This window comes from Aspergillus multicolor (assembly GCF_047715735.1).
Source record: "Aspergillus multicolor strain CBS 133.54 unplaced genomic scaffold BDW74scaffold_20, whole genome shotgun sequence".
Lineage (NCBI taxonomy): Eukaryota > Fungi > Ascomycota > Eurotiomycetes > Eurotiales > Aspergillaceae > Aspergillus > Aspergillus multicolor.
Genome location: NW_027395971.1, coordinates 262,819 through 281,607, shown reverse-complemented (window position 1 = coordinate 281,607; position 18,789 = coordinate 262,819). Strand labels below are relative to the sequence as shown.

At 51.2% G+C, this 18,789-nt stretch overlaps 9 protein-coding genes across 9 annotated transcripts; 4 read left to right on the top strand and 5 right to left on the bottom strand.

The window, feature by feature from the left end:
- The first annotated feature begins 320 nt into the window (after positions 1–320).
- Positions 321–1,624, top strand: BDW74DRAFT_156853 (uncharacterized protein). The gene is made up of 2 exons (XM_073725050.1): positions 321–809; positions 870–1,624. The coding sequence occupies exons 1-2, from the start codon at positions 693–695 to the stop codon at positions 1,530–1,532; spliced, it is 780 nt and encodes a 259-aa protein (XP_073581932.1). The 5' UTR covers positions 321–692; the 3' UTR covers positions 1,533–1,624.
- A 2,022-nt stretch (positions 1,625–3,646) lies between these two features.
- On the bottom strand, positions 3,647–4,386 carry BDW74DRAFT_156851 (uncharacterized protein; the record flags this gene model as incomplete). Its single annotated transcript, XM_073725049.1, has 1 exon — positions 3,647–4,386. A coding segment is annotated over exon 1 (290 nt), but the record flags the coding sequence as incomplete, so codon positions are not given.
- A 350-nt stretch (positions 4,387–4,736) lies between these two features.
- Positions 4,737–6,811, bottom strand: BDW74DRAFT_53371 (uncharacterized protein). Its single transcript, XM_073733075.1, has 4 exons — positions 6,382–6,811; positions 5,915–6,326; positions 5,810–5,864; positions 4,737–5,763 (listed from the first exon to the last, which is right to left on the bottom strand). The coding sequence occupies exons 1-4, from the start codon at positions 6,555–6,557 to the stop codon at positions 4,832–4,834; spliced, it is 1,575 nt and encodes a 524-aa protein (XP_073581930.1). The 5' UTR covers positions 6,558–6,811; the 3' UTR covers positions 4,737–4,831.
- A 534-nt stretch (positions 6,812–7,345) lies between these two features.
- BDW74DRAFT_169110 (uncharacterized protein) lies at positions 7,346–8,462 on the top strand (the record flags this gene model as incomplete). Its single annotated transcript, XM_073726944.1, has 4 exons — positions 7,346–7,626; positions 7,674–8,134; positions 8,185–8,267; positions 8,316–8,462. The coding sequence occupies 4 exons, from the start codon at positions 7,346–7,348 to the stop codon at positions 8,460–8,462; spliced, it is 972 nt and encodes a 323-aa protein (XP_073581929.1).
- Positions 8,463–9,445: 983 nt separating this feature from the next.
- On the top strand, positions 9,446–10,126 carry BDW74DRAFT_156833 (uncharacterized protein). Its single transcript, XM_073725048.1, has 2 exons — positions 9,446–9,777; positions 9,847–10,126. The coding sequence occupies exons 1-2, from the start codon at positions 9,625–9,627 to the stop codon at positions 9,913–9,915; spliced, it is 222 nt and encodes a 73-aa protein (XP_073581928.1). The 5' UTR covers positions 9,446–9,624; the 3' UTR covers positions 9,916–10,126.
- A 249-nt stretch (positions 10,127–10,375) lies between these two features.
- Positions 10,376–11,848, bottom strand: BDW74DRAFT_180067 (putative C2H2 finger domain protein; the record flags this gene model as incomplete). The annotated part of the gene is made up of 3 exons (XM_073729637.1): positions 10,376–10,619; positions 10,672–11,471; positions 11,540–11,848. 3 exons carry the CDS (start codon positions 11,846–11,848, stop codon positions 10,376–10,378), a joined length of 1,353 nt encoding a protein of 450 aa, XP_073581927.1.
- A 350-nt stretch (positions 11,849–12,198) lies between these two features.
- Positions 12,199–13,156, bottom strand: cyn1 (putative cyanate hydratase). Its single transcript, XM_073725047.1, has 2 exons — positions 12,778–13,156; positions 12,199–12,724 (listed from the first exon to the last, which is right to left on the bottom strand). Exons 1-2 carry the CDS (start codon positions 12,796–12,798, stop codon positions 12,263–12,265), a joined length of 483 nt encoding a protein of 160 aa, XP_073581926.1. The 5' UTR covers positions 12,799–13,156; the 3' UTR covers positions 12,199–12,262.
- Positions 13,157–13,765: 609 nt separating this feature from the next.
- BDW74DRAFT_186509 (uncharacterized protein) lies at positions 13,766–16,196 on the top strand (the record flags this gene model as incomplete). The annotated part of the gene is made up of 3 exons (XM_073731277.1): positions 13,766–14,350; positions 14,402–16,069; positions 16,119–16,196. 3 exons carry the CDS (start codon positions 13,766–13,768, stop codon positions 16,194–16,196), a joined length of 2,331 nt encoding a protein of 776 aa, XP_073581925.1.
- Positions 16,169–18,789, bottom strand: BDW74DRAFT_53315 (uncharacterized protein). Its single transcript, XM_073733074.1, has one exon. The coding sequence runs from the start codon at positions 18,507–18,509 to the stop codon at positions 16,338–16,340; it is 2,172 nt and encodes a 723-aa protein (XP_073581924.1). The 5' UTR covers positions 18,510–18,789; the 3' UTR covers positions 16,169–16,337.

Below are 18,789 nucleotides of genomic sequence, written 5' to 3'. Positions count from 1 at the left end.
AAAGGTAGCCGAAAGTTGCCGGCGTTCATCATACACGCTCTGCTTTCAGTACTGACGAGCTCTTAGCATCGCTATACTCGACATGCCTTCTCTTGGTTGGCTGGGATCCGACCCAGTCTATTGCCACTTTCTTTGTTTTTTCTGCAATACGGATTTTGGCTGGTGAATCACACCGCTAGTTCTCTTTGCCTTTGCTTTTAGTCGTCCTCCTACGAGAGCCCGTGAGCAATCTATCAATATCCCCTTCTCATTACTCTCTAATTCTGACCTCTCCTACGTCAACTTTCTTCTATCTGGCCGGCCATGTCTACCAACTCAACCTCCTGGTACACGGTTCAGATCTTTCTGCAAAACAGTGACAGCCAAACTACCGATTGCTTCCATCGAACCCAATGGAATGAGCTCTGTCGAATCGCTTCAGACCATGCTGGCCATGCGGGATGCGCGGCTCTGGACCAGGTAACGAGCGGGCTCAACAACATTGTTCGCTTACTGCAATTCTGCGATAGCACTCGCTGGGCGGCCCGGGTTCAGATTAGAAGGAGTACCTCCACTCTTATCAGCAGCACCAAGCTTGAAAATAAAGTTGCAACAATGCAATATTCATCAAGGAGCATTCCAGCTTGCCAGTGCCTCGAGTTTTTGCGTATGAATCTGGCGAAGATAATTCGGCGAGAGCCGCTTTCATACTGATGGGGGTTCTTCCCGGTAGCGTCGCTATGGTCGCACTCGGCGACTACGAAGCCCATCGTGGTGTGATACCTAAAGAGCACCGAAAGACATTCTACCGCACCGTCGCCAAGTGTCATGTCTGTCCCCTGGCCCGGCCTATAGGCTCGGCCCAACTTGAGGCTGACTTTACACTTTAGGTCCGGTTAACTTCCTTGCGACTTCCACAAATCGGGGCGATTGTCCGTAACCGCGACGGTGGAGACAAATGCGGTCCTTTACCAGGGTTCAGAGGTTCTTTCGACACAGCAACTGCATTCTTCGAGGCATGGGCCGACAACGTCAAGTTCAAGTGGAACAAAGAGACAATCACACGGATGATGTGGAGAGCTCCAATCCCAGCGGAGCAGATGGTGGCGATTATCGAGAACTTCCCATCGCAGATCAAAGCGATGGCTAGCCGGCTGTCCTCATGTAACGAACGGCCATTCCCTCTAGCCCATGATCACTTTCTCCACAGTACGATTATGGTGGATGAGAACGACTTCAATGTAACGGGGATCATCGATTTGCAAGGGGCATGTACTGTTCCCTACGAGCTCATTTTGTTCCCGGAAGTCCTTACGGCCATGCCTGTCTCCTTTGACCTGCCTCATAAATACGACCAGGATGGGCAGCCCTTTGATGAGGAACTTCAAGAAGTGTGGCGCAAGAGAGGAGAGTATATCGAAATGGTCAAATCGGCCGAGCTCAACGATAGCCTGCTTTCGGCTTGCCTCAGCAGCAAAAGGACCCAGGCTATAGCTTATTCCTATGGGCGTATACTAGTGTTAGTAAGCTGGGTTTCTATGATTGGGTTATAAAGGAATTAGAGTGGGAGGTAGACCTTAGGTAACGAGAGATTTCTCAATGTTACTGGAGCTAACGCTCACACCAAGCTACTTGAGCATGAGTGCCTTGAAACGCCTCCTACATCGGCTGCTCCTGGTTTTCTGCAATCTGAATCCTCATGTAGAAACATTATTTAAGAAAGATTTGTTGTGGAATTAAGGTAGCAAAGGTAATGGGCCAAGGTCATAAACCCACTGTCGCCTGAGGCCTCAGGCCTGAGATTAAGGCAGCAATAACCAGGCAAAGGCCCACTCCAGGCCCCGTGCTAATTGGGTAGCGCGTACAGCGCGCTCCGCGGTGGGATCCCACCAGAATTCCCTTATCAGCTTTATCGCTCTCTGGCTTCAGCCTCCCCTCACATCGCACAACCAGTCACCAAACAGCCCATAATGTAGGTTTACTGACGCTTTTCGAGACGAGTACAAAATTATTGACTGATAGCTCTGTCCAGAGCCGAATTTCAATCGGAAAACTACTGCGTCATATGCAATAAGAGCCCAGCTCGCCAATGCGCACGATGCCACAGCTGCTCCTACTGCTCGACGCAATGCCAGAAGATCGACTTTCCCACCCATAAACTTCTCTGCAAGCCGATTACAGAGCAGTCCCCTCGTCCTTCTCCCGAGCACAAGCGCGCGATCCTCCTTCCTGTCAATCAACGAAAACCCAGCCTCATCTGATCGCTGCAAACCGATCAGAGACGACTTCGATCCGGACCACCCCATTATTGGATGCGAGCCTGAAATACGACCACATCTCGGAACCGACATCAGAGCTCTGCCGGGCCTTACGCGGGTAACGGAGAATTTCAAGCGAGGCCGCAAGTTGAGTCAAGGGTATACGGACTTCGGCGTTCTCCAGGACGGATATACTCTCCTGGTTTACCACCGGGATGGCTACTTGGTGGACGGATCGCCGAAGAACCAGTGCATCTCGGCCTGCGTTGGCGACTCGTCTCACGAGTATTGCGGCCCGCTATTTGCGCTCCGCGATCTCCCAGGCGGTCAATATGACGATGCCGCACTTGCCGACTTCCGTCACCTAATCGACTACCTCGGCGGCGCAACGGTGGCAGAGAACACAAACGACTACAATGATATTGAACCCGAAACGCCCGGTCTTACTCGAGGCATCCAGCTCTTATGTGACGGAGAAGCTGCTCTCAAACGCAAGACGTTCATTCCCGTTGATGCCTACCCGGAGATGCTCACCGAAGCCTTCTATGGGCCGGGGCCTATCTCTCCAATCTGAGTCCGTCTGGGCATGCCCGTCCAGCTGTTCAGGCTCTCGAAGACACCTGCAGGAAACAACACCAGCAACCAGAACGTCGCATTCCTGTTGCTGGAACTGGATCCGTCACGTCGGAACTGGGGATGGGCTCCACTTGACTGGCAGACTGATTTCAGGAATGTCCTGGCTGTCCGTGTGGATCGCAAACCGCTTTCGCTGCTAGACATGCAGATGATGGCTAGCTTTGCGCGACACAAGATTCAGCCTATGATTGAGGCTGTTCTTGATAGGGAAATGGAGGGGAGGCCGGCCGATCGGAAGAAGGTTGTTGATTACATCACTTGGAATAATATGGTCAACCATTGGGAGAATCGGTCTGTTGATTATTAGGCTGGACCATGCCCTTTTGACCTGGAAATAGTTTGTCGAAGTGCCTACTGCTAGCACGACGACGAACGCTTGACAGAATGGAGTTAATTCTGCCATGCTTGACTCGGAATCATCACATTGTGACGAGATCAATCTAGTGTACACTGTATCGCCCGCAGGATCCCGCTATGACGACGACAAGTATTGAAAACTTTTGGAAGGAGTAGAGAACATCCCAGAAATCCCAAGCGCCAACTCCATATCCATCCATAGCACACCCATCGCTATAATACAGAATCTGAGTACAACCGTCTCCCATACAAGCCTACTCCTTCTTCCCCTCACTCTTCTCACCCCCTCCCTCCTCCCCCTTCTCCCCCTGATTCCAAACCTCCCAAATCTGCTCCCGAATCAAATCCCCATATCCCTTGCCCGCAGCAAGCGCCTCCCTCTCCTCCTGAATCCTCTTCTCCTTCCACCCCTTCTCCTCATCCCCCATCCAAACCCGCCCAACAACCCCCCGATCCTGCGCCCGTCGCGCCTTAAGCGCCTCCAATTCTTCACCACTAAGCCCTCCCCGCTCCAAAAGCCTCTCCCTCTCCGCCCGGATTTTAGCCTGATACTCGCGCGCCTGCTCAGTCGGCAAACTCGAATGCGGCCGCGCGATCCGCGCCTCAATCCGGTCGATTATACTGCGCCCTGTCCGCTCGCGCGTAATGTGGTTTGCGGATACGCCGAAGGCGGTTGTCAGTGCGACGGTTAGGTGGTCTAGTTTTCGGGGCGGGAGGGCGATTAGGATTGGCGAGGCGAGGAGGAAAGTGTATGCGGCGTAGTTTTTGAAGCGCGCGAAGTCGGCTTCGCGGTTTGGGAGGGGGGGTTGTTGTAATTGCGCTTGTGGTTGGGTTTGGAAATCGGCTTGGGTTTGGGGGGGTGATGCGGGTTGCGTTGGTGGTTGGTCGGGCATTGTGCTTGAGCTCTCCAGGTTGTGGGTTTTATAGTTGAGTTATCTTGAGTGGTGTGTCTGCAGTTGGCTCTGAGGTATAGGTAGATTGGGTGGTATAGCGAGCAGGGAGTTAGTTTTGATGCGCCGAGGCTTGAGGTGACATTTTTTTGGTCGGCGATCAATGGAAAGCCGCGGAGGTAGCTTGCCACGTGACAGCAACTTTCCTAATCGAGACGATACGTAGAAAGCCCTACGAAATACATGCAGGAGGGAGAGGATAATATGCCTTATTACTTATGCGATGGGAGTCTGAATCGTAAGTCTAGGTCGCAGCAGGAATATTCGCGGCCTCCCCTAGATTCTAGTACTTTTTTTTTTTTTTTTTTTTTTTTTTTTTTTTTTTTTTTTTTTCGTTGTAATCCTATAAATAATCTACTATATACATATTCACTCTCAAAATATATTTACCAAATTTATAGATTGGCGTCATTTAAAAACTCATTGAGTACCAATATAGCCCTACCAGCCAGTGCAGTATGATCCTTCAAAAAGTCAAGAAATGATAAGCCCAGCTGGATGTTCTCAATATACTCGGCCGTTTGGGCACCGCGACGGGAACCAGCCCGTGCTTCCATAGCAAGAGTCATAGCAGCAGAAAAGACGTAAAAGGTCATGGCCCTAAGTCCTCAGATAGAATTAGCGGCGAGCCGACGCGGAAGCAGCAAAAGACTATGCAATTGAAAGATAGGCATCATAGATGTCAGAGAGATGAATGACTAACCAAGGACGATGCCTTGCCAAGGCCACCTTATCCCTGTCCACTAGCATTATCACCGTGGATGCAGACTCAAGACAGATGGCCTTTGATCTAGCGAGAAGGGTCTCATTACTCGGCGAATGGGGCCATCTGTGTTGGAGGCAGCGGTTGACTCGCATCCGAAATGTGATTAGAGTAAGGGTGAGACTGCGCCATTGCCATGAGACCCAGGGCGGATAGGTTTGGCCATAGTAACCTGATCGCTCAGACTGATGTTGACCATAGTCGTCACGTTCACCTTCCGGTGGTGGTGGGTCGGAAAGATGAGCGGGCAGCTGTGAGATTATCGTTGCTAGGTCTTCGTCTGTTGCCAAGACTAGGTCATCGAGTAAGCGCGCGTCTTTCTCATCGAGCCGGGCAAGCTGGTACTGGAAGCGGTATATAGACTTTGCTATTGATATCAAAGCGAGATGGTACTGGACCGGTCGTGGTTTGGACAGTGCGCCATGAATGAGATGAGGGTTTGACAGCTCCTCGTCCGATACCAGCAAAGGAAGGTTGACATCAAAGTCAAGTTCGTGAATACAGGGCGGGCGGGGCGGTACTGAAAGCCATTCGCAGATAATTAACGTCCACCAGGTACGACGGCTAATTTCTTGTACGACAGGACTGTTGGTATATCCCTGCAACGGTGGTTCGCGGTCCATTCCGATAATCTGGCCGATGCGGATGGCTGTTGCCTGGAGGAGAGGTTGAGAGTTGAAGTCACCCACGCTCTTGCCGAGACTGAGAAGAATGGCGATTGCTTGGACCGTCTTCAGGTCGTAGTTTCGCAAAAAGTCTGCCTTGTTGAGAAAGTAAATCGCAGCGTCGTACCAATTTCGGACCAGATCCGAGGTGCTCACTGAGGTACGTCAGTATAAGTAGGATGGATAGAGCAAAAGTTCGACCTTGAGGAAGCTCAGCTGTAGTCGCCTCAGTATCGGTCATGAACATCAGGCTCATCTGCAGCGCGAGATTTAGCGGGATCTAGATCTTGCTAGGCGCCCACTTACTGCGACAAATGCAAAGTAAATGGCCAGCCATAGTGGATCATTGTCTAGAAAAGTGCCATTCGTCCAAGCGGCCTCGTGCTCAAGTTCAAAAGTCTCAGTATGCGTTGCAAAATGGATCCATGACGTCCAAACAAAGCCATGATGAAGTAAAGCGTCGCTGCAACTGCGAATTGGCATATGAATGTCGCTGCGTCTCCTCACAGTCGGTACATGGACGGTTTCTCCATGTTGCAGGTTGATCCGATTCTCGTATACCTCGGGAATCGATAAGTTTCGAGCACTTGGAATAGAAAGTGGCACTGTTGATGATGGCCTTCTACTTGAAGTTCTGAGCCGTTCCAGCTCTGCCTTGAGCTTTTCATTTTCTTCTTCTAGCTCTGGTAAAGTTTGCTGAGGCGCTTGCGGTTTTGCACTATGGTCACGGTCCATTAGTGACTGCCCAAGCCAATGGAGAAGATAATACGTGCTTTGCGAGACGTCCTTGAACGCAAACCACTTCTCTAGCGCATGACGACTGCGTTCCCCTTGCTTTGCATGTTCCGCAGGGGATCTGTTTGTCGCATTTGACTCGCCGTTTAGCGCAGTGCAGACACGCTTTTGGCGTTCGCTGGCTGATTCTGTGAGTGTGAAGTTTCGAGATCATTTCGATTCTGGCTGGGCAGGAGTTGAGCCCAATAGGACGGTTCGATATATAATCCTCCACTCGGATCTTATCAGGGCATGTCTATCGGTCTCCAACGCTGAAGCCTCCAACTGGCTGGTAGATTCTGAACTGTGATTCGCTAGATCACAAAAAGGAAACATCCAGTAGGCAACCAACGACAAATCAGCCATTGGCCACGAATAGGACAACTGGCTCTCTTTTGAATCGGGCCGTATGTGATGTTGGAGTAGCACGTCCGGTCGGAACGTGGTCGGGATAGTCGGTGCAACGACTAGAGCAGAACAAGGTTTCAATCATGGAATTGTCTTTTCATTAAGCTGGCTTGAAAGGTGGCATCCAACTCTAAAGATCACAGAGATAAAATGCGGAGTGCTGCAATTCTTCCTTCGAGCCAGCAAGCTTATTGCCATTTTGACGGACTTCTCCCAGGGATTGATAGCCGGGCCAGTATGTCGCAGAGCACTTCGTGGCTGCGGGGTATCCGTGCTTTAAATTTTATGCTCTTCTAAACACTGTAGCCACTTGGTGATTATCCTGCAGAATTCCGGCAGTGGCGTTATCAGCTGACGCTGTTGGGGTACATGGGGGAGTCTCGCGCGAGTTCGCGCGAGTTCATGACAAGGACCAATCATAGATCCAGGACATGTACCAGCCGACAAGTTATAAGTCGGAGCGAGCTCGCCTGGTACCCGCAGACTATCGAAACACGAAAGTTCTTCCCTCGACCAAGCGGACTGTCAATGGATAGTTATCAAAGTCAGACCATCATGCCTCACGCAGTTAATACCCTGGACACAACTCACACCTATGGTGATTGGCGGGACGATCTGTTCAAGAACGGGTTTGTTGTCGTCAAGAATGTTATCCCAAAGGAGAGGTGTGACTATTACATCGACAAGATGTTCGAATGGGCGGAGCGCTTCCCATGGGGATTCGACCGGAACGATAAATCCACCTGGACTCCAGAACACTTGCCCACACACATGAAGGGCGGCATGTATCATGGATATCGGGTCCAGCATGAAAAGTTCATCTGGGAGGCACGCACGTAAGTTTTTCAGCAGTGCCGTCCTTGCATAACGCTCACTGTAGCAGGGAGCCCGGAGTGCTTGAGACCTTCTCGAAGCTCTGGGGAACAGATGAGCTCCTCGTTTCATTTGACGGCATGAACTTCACCCTTCCCACCGGAAAGCCTCTTCCCCCTACCGAGCCATGGCCGCATGTCGACCAGAGCCCTCTCCGGAAAGGCATGCAATGCGTCCAGGGTATCCTGAATTTTGCCCCCAACGGACCCGAAGACGGAGGTCTGCTCGTCATGAAGGGCTCTTCAGCATTGATGCCGCAGTTCTTTGAGGCTCATCCCGAGGTTATTGGACGGCAGACATGGGGTTCGTCGGACTGGTTTGGATTCGATGAGAAGGAGGTCAAGTGGTTCACTGATAGAGGATGTGAGCTGCTGAAAGTGTGTGCTGACCCTGGAGACGTAATCCTCTGGGACTCAAGAACCATGCACCATAACTGTGTACCGACATCGCAGAACCTGCGAGCCATCATCTGTATGTGCCCTCTCCTCATATAGCTCGCCGATGCTGACAGCCCGCCCAAGACGCGTGTTACACCCCTGCTGCGTTTGCAAAACCGGAAATCCTGGGCCAAAAGGCTGAGTTCTTCGACAAGCGTATGGGAACTGTAAGACTTCCACCTCCAAATCGTCGTCGCACGTACTGACGTTGACAGACACACTGGCCGCATGATAATCTGTTCGTTCATGGCAAAGAGCCCCTTCGTCTAGGGAAGGAAGACAATGGCAAAAGAGACCGACCGTGGGAAGAGCCTGTCGAAACGGAGCAGATTCAGAGACTGGCGGGGAAGCTAGCCTATTGAATTATTTATTTCGAATTGCTCAAATAATGTCAAGCACAGTTAATCATAATAGCATACCCATCTCTGGCTGTAAATGCGCCTGACCAAGTACGAGATCGTAGTTGAAGCATCGCGGATTTGCCTTTGGCCAATTCTCTCTGGTCGAAAGCTCCTTCAACCCCGTGAGAGGAAGGTGTGATTGCAGCCCACGAGGACCCATAGCAGAAATATGATCGACATCCTTCTGCTCCGCCTGGGTATTCGTACTCGTGTTTTGAACGTTTGAAGTCGCTTGTCTGATCAGTCTCCGCAATTCAGCCTCAGCCTCAGCTCCAGCTGACCTGGTGGGAATGGCATGGGGCTTGGCGCCCGTTCGGCGTTTTCCCGGGAGAACTTGACAGGCAGCAGCAAAAGAACGAGATCCTCAGCCTCAGAGACCACGGTAACGCTGAACACGATCTGTTGCTGAATTACTGGATCGCCCCTCAAACCGTTATGCGCCAGAAGACTGACACTGACAGGGCTGACCGGCTGACAGCGAGAATCTCCCAAAAAATTCGGACTTAAAACAAGCCCCACAAGCAAAGCTTAGGAAGCTTAGCCCACTTTTTCTCTCCTAATTTTGGATCGAAATTTGGCTGCCTACCGGTGCAGCCCTATCAAGGCTACGCTGGCTGTAGAGTCCGCGACGAGTGTGGAAGAGATCACGATTTATGGGCATGGAGGCTGATACCGATTCGACTGTGTTTCTGAATAGCGAAGACAATCGACGTCATCTCGGCCAGCGAGAAGATCTGAATCTCATACGGTGATCAGGGACAGGGACACGAGCACTACCCCGACCCCCGTCAACCGTCAATCCCGCGGATCCCGACTCCTCACCAAGCCACGCGCAGTGGAGCATGGGGATTCGTGGACATCGCGAATTTTCAAAGAAAACCATCCGACGTGCCGTTTCAGCCGCGTGGCTGTTCAGCCAGCGCCACATTCGTCGGTCGTCTGGCTCTGGCCCAATAACGCTGTTGACTATTACTCGACCCTTATAAAAGGGCTTTCCCGCGCTGTTCGATCCGCTGACACTGTTGTTATTCAATCAACCCTGCGACGTCCTTAACGATCTCTCCTCACAACCCTCCACGCGTTTTCTATCTCCAAAACCACCGTACTACATCCACCCGCCAAAATGGTCTTCTCTTTCTTCAAGTCCTCCAAGCAGGAGTCTGCGAACTCCCAAAACGCCGAACCCACGTTCGACCCCAACACCCTCCAGATGGTCCAGCCGGGATCCCCCAGCGCCCCTAACATGAACGCCAACGGCGTTGTTGCCGAGCAGCCTGTTAGTACCATTTTTTGCTCCCACTGAGGAGTCGGAGAACCTGCGCCGATGCTAACTATCGTCCCTTAGGCCCGTCAAGAACAAATGTCGATGGGACTGCGCGGTGGTGGTGAGGCCGGATTCTGCTGTGGAATGTAAGTTTAGTGTTAAACAACGTCCGGTCGATCACGGGGTAGAGGCTAACAGCATTTGTTGGTAGTTGCGCCGGTATTGCCTGCTTCGAGTGCTGCGAGATTTGCTGCTAGACAGAACGGAATGAAATTCTCTAATGCGATATATATACCCGAGCACGATTAGGAAGATGAAATTAATGTTATATATTGAATGCACACTCTGGCCTACATATAAACAAGATCCATCTATCGGCGTAGCGATATGGTTAGCTACATAATTATTCTATCAATCCTTGACCATGTCGGTAGCATTAGGTAAATATTATGCTAGATTGTACGCGAAAGTATTAGCGAATTAACATCTTCATGAATCCATGATTTTGCGATTGCATGAGCGTTCCATATGCCATTTGAGCCCTGCGCAGATCCCTCGCGCATTGAGCTCAAAGTCCACCATTCCGTTAAACATTTTCTCCTATCTTATCTCACCAGCCAATCTTTTCCAGATCCACACCGACCGTGGTCGTCTTGCGCAGCTCCAACTTCCCAGCCTCATACTTCAACGTCCCATCCTCATTGTACCCGTTGATCTGGACCATACCCCCACTGACCTCGTCCACGATCTGCGCGTATAGGTTCTCCTCGATCAGGTTGCATTTCAGAGTAGGCGATTCCCAGTGCGCGATAATGGCCGCGGTCGACTTGAAAGTCTTGAAGCAGCCAGGGCATCTATAACGGGACGTTAGTGGTGCTATACTGAGGTTGGTGGGCGAGAACTTACTGCATTCTGCGAGAACCCTGGCTCTTAGTTAGGACGTGCTTCTCAAAGCCGTCTTTCTCCCTGCAGCGTTTTCCACACGCGCAGACGTACTCCCCAGTGAACGGGTCAAGGAAATTCTTCGGGTCCCAGTCCTTGTAGATCTTTGAGAGCAGCATACCCGCGTTTTGGGTAGGAAGGGGAGCAGGAGGTCCAAGGGTCGAGCCTGTGCCAGTACCATAACCAATGCCCGACACGGAATCGCCTTCAATTAGATGGGTAGTACCCGCCACAGAAGCAGACGCCGACGCTGAGCCCAGCACAGATGCCGAACCTGGAAAGACATGCTCACGTCCACTGTCATTCCAGCCGACGTTTCCCTTGTTCCGCTCGTTCTCCTTGTTTGTGCTCTGAGCTGAGGCAGTCGAGAAGTTCATCAGGTCGCCCATTGCGTCTTCCAGGCCTGTTTCTCCCGGTCTTAGCTGCGGCCAGTGGCGGTCGATGAGGCCGTTGTTGCTGTAGTCCTTGTCCATGAAATTACCCGGCTGATTTGCCATTGCCTCACGGTTCATCTCGGAGCGATTCATTGGGAGCTGCACGCCACCGTCGTCATCTTCGTCTGCGTCGACGAGCGAAGGGGTGATCAAGGGTGCAGAGATCTCCAAAGCCTCCTTGCGGAAGAGCTTCTTCTGTTGTTCAGCGAGAAGACGGTCCGCGGGGATTTCGCTACATTCGCCGTTCTCGATGTGTCGCATCAGTCCGGCGGCGCTGCGGAAGGTATCGGTACATCCGTGGCATGTGAGATTCTGGGTAGTGCGGTGGAACTAGAGTCCAGTAACGTAGATTATCAGCACTTGTTTGTAGGAAATGGAACTAAAGACGCAGTACTAACCTGACGGATGTGGCGGTCACGACCGCCCTCGCTGCCAAAGTCAATGCCGCAGATGGGGCAGACAATGTGTTTCTTGCTCTTGATCTTGTGAATGAGGAGATGCTCTTCGGTCTCGAAGTCGATGTCGCACTTGTTGCAGTAATCGTGTTCGGGGAAGGTTGCTTTGTGCTTCTTCATGGCCTTGTCGGTCTGGAAAAAGTAGTTGCAGCCCTGGTAGCTGCAATTGACTCTGGGACAAGCTTGTTCGAAGTTGGGCCTGTGTTGGGGAGGAGTAGCCATGTTGGGCTCGTAGGTTGAGCGGGCGGACATGGTTAGTTAGTTAGAGAGTTAAAATGAATGATTGACGAGGGACCTAGAAGGGTAAGATTGCTGGAGGAAGATTGGGAAGGAGAAAGGAGGAGAAGAGAAAGGGAAAGAAGGGAGAGAACGTGGTGGAAGATGAGAAGGTTGGGAATTGAGACCGTGTCTTGCTTTGCTTTGTCTGAGCAGTGAAAGGGGTGAGAAACCTCTCAGTGAGTCAGAAACGCGTCAAACAGTGCACTTAGCTTTGAGTTGAAACCTTACTGATTAGAGTTAATAGGAGCAATGATGTATTCATATGTGAGCAAACCATGATATCTTGGTAAATAAGTCACCCAGTACCTACACAAAGCCATTCCCAACACCATCAAACATATCGGTAAAACAAACTACCCAACCCGAATATTCCACTTGGTTCTCAGCCTAGAATCTTGAGAAAGGCAGCCACTTGCCCCTAAGCGTAATGACAGCCCAGTTGTTGCCCTGGTCATCGGTCTCCTTCTCGACCTTAGTCGAAAACGAAATCGCACTCATAATTCCATCGCCAAACTTCTCGTTCAACACAGCCTTGTAAGCATACCCGTAGTTCTGGACAATCTCGTAGAGACGGTAGATCAGAGGCTCCTTGGGCGGCATCTCAACGGAGCGGCCGCGGTCAGGGAAGCCAGAGAGCTGAGCCTTCAGCGTCTCATGGTCGATATCGAGGAGGGACGACAGCTTCTCAATGTCTTCGGGGGACGCTTTCGCCTGTCCGTAAAAAATTGCCGCGGTAGCAACCTCGTTACGGCCGATGTGCTGGGCGATTTGCTCGAAAGAGAGGGCCTTGGTCGCTTTGGCGGAGAAGAGGGTCACTGAGGAAGCGGGGAGGTTAGGGTGTTGGGTTGTCTAGATCGTCATTGTCAATGCCAACAAGCAGTGGGATGATTCGGGTTCCATACGTCAAGGGTTGCGAGAGACATGATGGCGATGGTTTTCGTTAGAAGATGAGATGGCTAATCCTCGTGGAGAATTTGAGAAGGGAAATGCCGTTTTATAGGTGCGTGACGTTATGTCTTCTCCAATTTGTATGTGCGGGGTAGTTCCCCGCCGATGAGGGGTTAAGATAAGAGCTTGACGATTTATTTTTGCTTGACTAACTCCTCTATTAGGGAATAACAGAGCAGAAAGCCAACTTCAGGAGCTGAAAGTACCCAGTGAGCTGTACTATATTGGTCATCAAAAGAGTAGCTGGAGCATCGAGACGGGAAGATACTCAAATTCTCACGAGGCACACATGAGCCGTCCCTTTCCGACTGCGGGCCGTCTCCTCAATCTCGCGAGCAACCGCCAGCATCAGCTCTGGTTGACTCAAGATACCAGAAGTTTGTGCTGTTTAATAGCACCAGCTTCGCCCGTTTTATTTGAGAAAAAATCTTCGTACAGCTCCTTGACTCGATTACTAACCACTAGCAAGTCAATTCCCCCTATGATTGATGGCACCCTCCGTTCAGTAGTGTTTTCGCCAAGAGCGCACGGCTCCCGATTGCTCTGGCATTTCCTGAGGCGCGGGGCCTCTAGAAATAGGAGCATGGTGAGCCCTCATAGTACCAATTTTTCGAATGCAAGTTTTATATTGGATTTAGGTTCGCTGTGAGCCACGATTGACTTGTTCTTTTATCCTGGATGTTTGAAATTTTGTAGCCCTGTATAGGACACACGGTGTCCCGCGCTAGTCCCAATCTGGACCGCGGCCCGGACATACTGGTAGCCCGCCCGGCATTTCTCCACCGAATACGCCGAAGGCCGAAGTTGACGTCTACAAAACACCGGCCAAAGTTCGGTGATTGCTCTGACGTGCTTGACCGTGGTTCTCATCAGTATACAGAACACTTGCTGGTGCTCACCTGACTTACGTCGTGCGAAACTACTACCACACAGTGACTCGCCATGGCCGGGGAGGACGGACCCCGGAAGCGCAGACGCCCAGCCCACTCGTGCGAGCAGTGCCGCCAGCGAAAGGTCCGCTGCGACCGTAACGTTCCATGTGGCCCCTGTACACGCGCACGATCCGATCTCCACTGCTCCTACCGGGATAGAAGCTCATCCCCGAATTCGAATGGCATTGATATCACTACTCCGGGCACGACGCAGCGCCCGGTCAGTGCCGCCTTCAACCCATTACCACCGAACCCCCTAACCCCGACAAACCTCGGAGACACCGATCTTCAATCCAAAGTGGAACTGCCTCTGCGGGATATTCGGTATCGACTACAGTCTCTTGAGGATCGATTAACCGCTTTAACGAAGCAGTCTCAGCTACCTCGGGACGATCGACGGCTGGAGCAGGCGTTACGCGATCTGACCGAGAAAACACAAAGTATCGAACAAAGGCTCGGCGCAACGCAAAATCCTGGCTATACAACGCGTGATGATGGTGATTTGACAGTCAAGGATATACCACGACGCCTCAATGTGGCAGCCGGCAAGACGAAGCTCCTTGGACCTACCCATTGGATCCACAAGGTGGACAAAGTATGATGCTCCCTTTTTGATTTGCTTGTGTGTGAACTGAACAAGTTATAGCTCCAGGTTGTTGAATCTTTCAGTGACAGAGAATCGGAAGCCTCTTACAAAGAGCTTAAGGCAGATCTTACGAAGGTTGTCAAGGAATGTAGAGGCCTTCGGAAATCCATCAAGTCCCACCGGGCTGTGACACTGGACGAGCCTGTTCCAGATCTCCGCAGCACAATTCCACCAAAGGCAGTGTGTGACGAGCTTGTTCAAGGGTATCTTCGAACATTCGAGTTGATATATCGCGTAGTGCATATACCGGTTTTCTGGGAAGGTTACACAATTTTCTGGACGGAGCCGCAGCTGTCTCCCACATCCTTTCTGATGAAATTAATCCTCATCCTTACTATCGGCACTGCTTTTTATGAGGATCGCACCGGTGGTATCACTAATCAGTTCACGCATCTCAAGCAGAAATGGGTTTATGCGGCTCAGTGGTGGCTCACAGGCCCATCGGCAGAAACAACAGCCAGTTTAGATGGACTGCAGGTATTCTGCCTATTGCTTATAGCACGAAAAGTTAGCGGCCTAGGAACATCGCACGTGCTGTCCGCGAACTCGCTCGTTGAGATGGCAATGCGACTGGGTCTGCATATCGATCCTTCCAACTTCCCCAATGTATCCGCTTACGAATGCGAGATGCGAGTTCGCCTCTGGGCCACCGTACTTGAACTGGCCCTCCAATCATCTTTGGAGTCAGGCCTTTCTTGTCGCCTACCACAGGTGTTCGATACGCGATCGCCATACAACCTTGACGATTGTGATATCAACCCCGACACTGACCAAGTCCCTTCTTCAAAGCCTAGCGGGCAGTGGACAGATAGTTCTTTCCTGTCATTACTGCAGGAGTCCTTCAAGCTTCGGATGGAAGTAATACAGCTTGTGGCTAACCTTGGTGAAAAGTCATACCAAAGAGCTTTGAAGTTGAGCACGGATATTAGACTGACTTGCCGCAAATTGACCAATTTTGCCCAGTCTTGTACAGCCTCAGCGCATCGCCAAGGACAAGGTCCAACCGATTTCCACAAGAAATTTCTCGAAATGGAGCTTCGCAGATATATTCTTGCTCTTCATGCGCCATTCGCTGTCCAGGCTAGGAAGGATCCCCGATTTTACTACTCCCGCAAAGTTTCCCTTGAATCTGCAATGGTTATTGCGTCATTCGCCTACAACCTAAATCTTCCATCAAACCCATTAGACGACTTTTCAAGGATGACACTGGTCGCTACCGGCAGCTTCAAGGGTCCTTTGGGATTGGATATCGTATCGGTCCTTGGTCTTGAGGTCGTTACCCAATTAGAAGAGGAATCTTCAGCGCAATCCTTATTGGGCCCCGAGGATGAAATAGCGAAAGTCGCTCGAGCTCCTATCATCCAAGCTCTCGAGCATATACTCAGCCAGTTGCTGCAAATTATATCATTTGGCAGCCCCAGCTTGAAACGATATAACTTCCTCGCGGCGATACTGGCACAGATCCGAGCTATGGAATCAAATCAATGCGTTAAACGAGTAGTATATGAAACCGTAAAGAGCGGTTTGCAAGAATGCTATTCATTGTTGCAGGCAAGTACGGCAGGCTTGACCGGGAGCGCAATTGCGGGAATGCCAAATGGTACAGCCATTGAAACCACCCTAGGGTTGCCCGACCCGACTCTCGGTGAATTTGGCTTCCAACCCATGGTAAGTCTTCCAGCGGAAAAGATTCTGAATATTTCTAAATCTTGAGTAGGACCCAGCCTTTGATCTCGACCTTGCCAGCCTCTTGTGCTTCCAGGGTGTCAATGGTCCCAATAGTTCTTATATGTGACCGCCGCAATCACCGAGCCTTTGAACGCATGCTGCGCATCATTTGATTATAGCTTCTTCTTTATCTATCTCTTTGGTCTTGTCTATTTACATATCTTCCATCAAAATTGTGCTTTCCCAAGGATGTGTGACCATGTCTATGTTAAAGCAACGGAGAGGACAGAGGGGGTGAAGGTGGTGTCACAAATGGTGTCGACAGCAAATCAGCCCAAAAGTTGACGCCTTGGTCAAGATTCATCATTGGTGATGTGTCTCCAAAAGTCTGCTCAGGAGTAATTGATCGTTGCGCCGTTTCCAGAATAAGGCGACAATCCTCGAGGGCCTTTCTGGCTATCGGCAAAAGATCATGGTTTCCATCATTCCACCCGGTACTCAATGCCTCAATCTGTGTCGAAGCACAGGTGAATGCTACATATTCCTGCATTGAAGCTTGGTTCTGCTCCAAACGCCTCCGGTAAATACTGATCGAGTCTTTGATGATGCGGCGGAGCTTCGAATGGGGTTCTTGATCGGTGACCGGAAAAGCATCCTCGATCAGCTCCTGCATCAAATCATCGCAGATAGCGGACGTGGCCTGGCGCAGGACCTTCTTAAAGATGCCTTGACCGGAGATCTGCAACTGAATATAATAATTGCTTCCAGAGGAAGAATGGCCCTTGGCGGCCTTGTTGGTCAGAGGGTATGACAGCAACAGGGAAGAAGCTTCTACGCGGCCCTTGCGGGTATAGTAAAAGGAATAGTCCGACCGCGACTCGTCCGCATAAGGAGTAAGGAGAGCGAGAAGGAATCGGCGAGTCCAGAGGTCAAGAATTTTGATCTGGAACTCTGTTGGCGTGACAGAAACCGATGGTTGAGAGGTAAAGGACTGCAACAATCTCAGGTTCGAGTTGCAAGCTCGCCGAAGCTCGGCTGCCAAGTCCAACGCCTGCTGGTACGGGATAATCGTGCCAGGCGAGTACAGCAAATTCAGAATTCGAAGACGAATTCTCTGTGTCTCCGCGAGGAGTATCTGCACGGTAGAATGTGTAAAGACGGAGCGGGGCTTTGGGTCGATTAGGGCTGCTATCGAACCAAGATCGGCGTCGGTCAAGTTTGAGGGCAGTTCGGTGTTGAACCCGCCATCGCTGGGGAGGGGGGCAGGAAGCCCTGCATCCAAGCTAGCCTGCAGCGAGAGCTCGAGCAAGGTCACCCACAGCCGCCTTCGGACTTCGGCATCGGGGCCGAACATGGCCGGATTATGAATTTGGGGATCATGATGAAGGCCGAGTTTCATGGCTAAGCGCAACAAATGGTCCTCCGACAGCCAAAAATTCCGATCGCCGATCGCAATAGGGCTGGCCTGTCGACATAAGAGTAGGAGACACCCAACCTGGAGAATATCAACGTTGAGCTGTCCCTCGAGTACGAGCTTTCGAAAAACCCATTGCTGGCTATAGTGCATCCACGCCAATGCTTGAGACCGCATGCCTGCTAGACGGTCTGCTGTAGGCGATGCAGGGACAAATACCGTTCCGATGGTCATGGCTAGCAACAGTTGGCACAGGAATACGTCGCTTACACTGTCCGGCCTGTTCCAGTACTGTCTGTAATTTTGGTAGAATGAGGGTATGTGTAGGATGCGGATTGCGGATTCAAATGTATTGATGTACAATTCCAGCAGCGCATCGCAGATGGCTTGCGGTGGGATCAGTTTTGACAAGGAGACTGGGTCTGGTGACCAGTGGTGCGACCGCAGAGGCGTCTTCGACGTTGCCAGAGAGATTTCGAGATCGCGAGTCTCCCTCCACATCCGGCGTAAATCCTCGGAATCGGACCAGAACTTGTCAGGGTCACAGTTGAGAATTTCCACCCACGTATGGCCTCCCATATCCATATGGCCCTCGAAACCACCCACGGGAATGTCGACCATGGCCCCAATATCGCTATTCGAAGGCGAGAAGTCCCAGGCCAGATGCTGCGACACGGCGGGGAGGACGGAATTAGGCTCGGTGAATATGGACGAGCCCGCTGGTATGGCCGAATTCACGGAGTCTAAGGCGAAATCGTTATCCAGAGACCCGATTCCAGGTTCTTGGATCAGATCTTGATTCATCGGAAATGGCGGGGAATTATCCACTGTTGTTGCAGGTGGACTGGGATGTGATCGACCGGCATTTGAAAGCATATGGTTATAAATGCACTGCAGCCCCCCCTTCTCGCAATGGCCGCACGGTGTTGCTTGGTCACACCGGATCTTTCGTCGCCGGCACTCGGTGCATGCCACAGCTGGCCTACGTCGTCTGACTGGAGGATTCGCCATACTTTGCACCTGCATCTACAACAATGTTGCACCAATGAAACAGAAGCCAATGCTAAGAAAATGAGGCTGAGAACACCCGACGCCCAGATATGACAAGCCGGAATAAGACTTTCGAAGGATGCCAAGTGACAGCCCAAGCCGGGACTGGGCGACCATAGCTCATTAAATAGCGATATCAGAGGGCATCGCTATCACTTCCCCTACGCAATCTTTACGATACGCCTCTCAACTCAATAGGAATCTTCAGCCTTCCGTCTCCTAGGCAGAGTAAGCACTAGCAGTGAGTGGCCGTGGA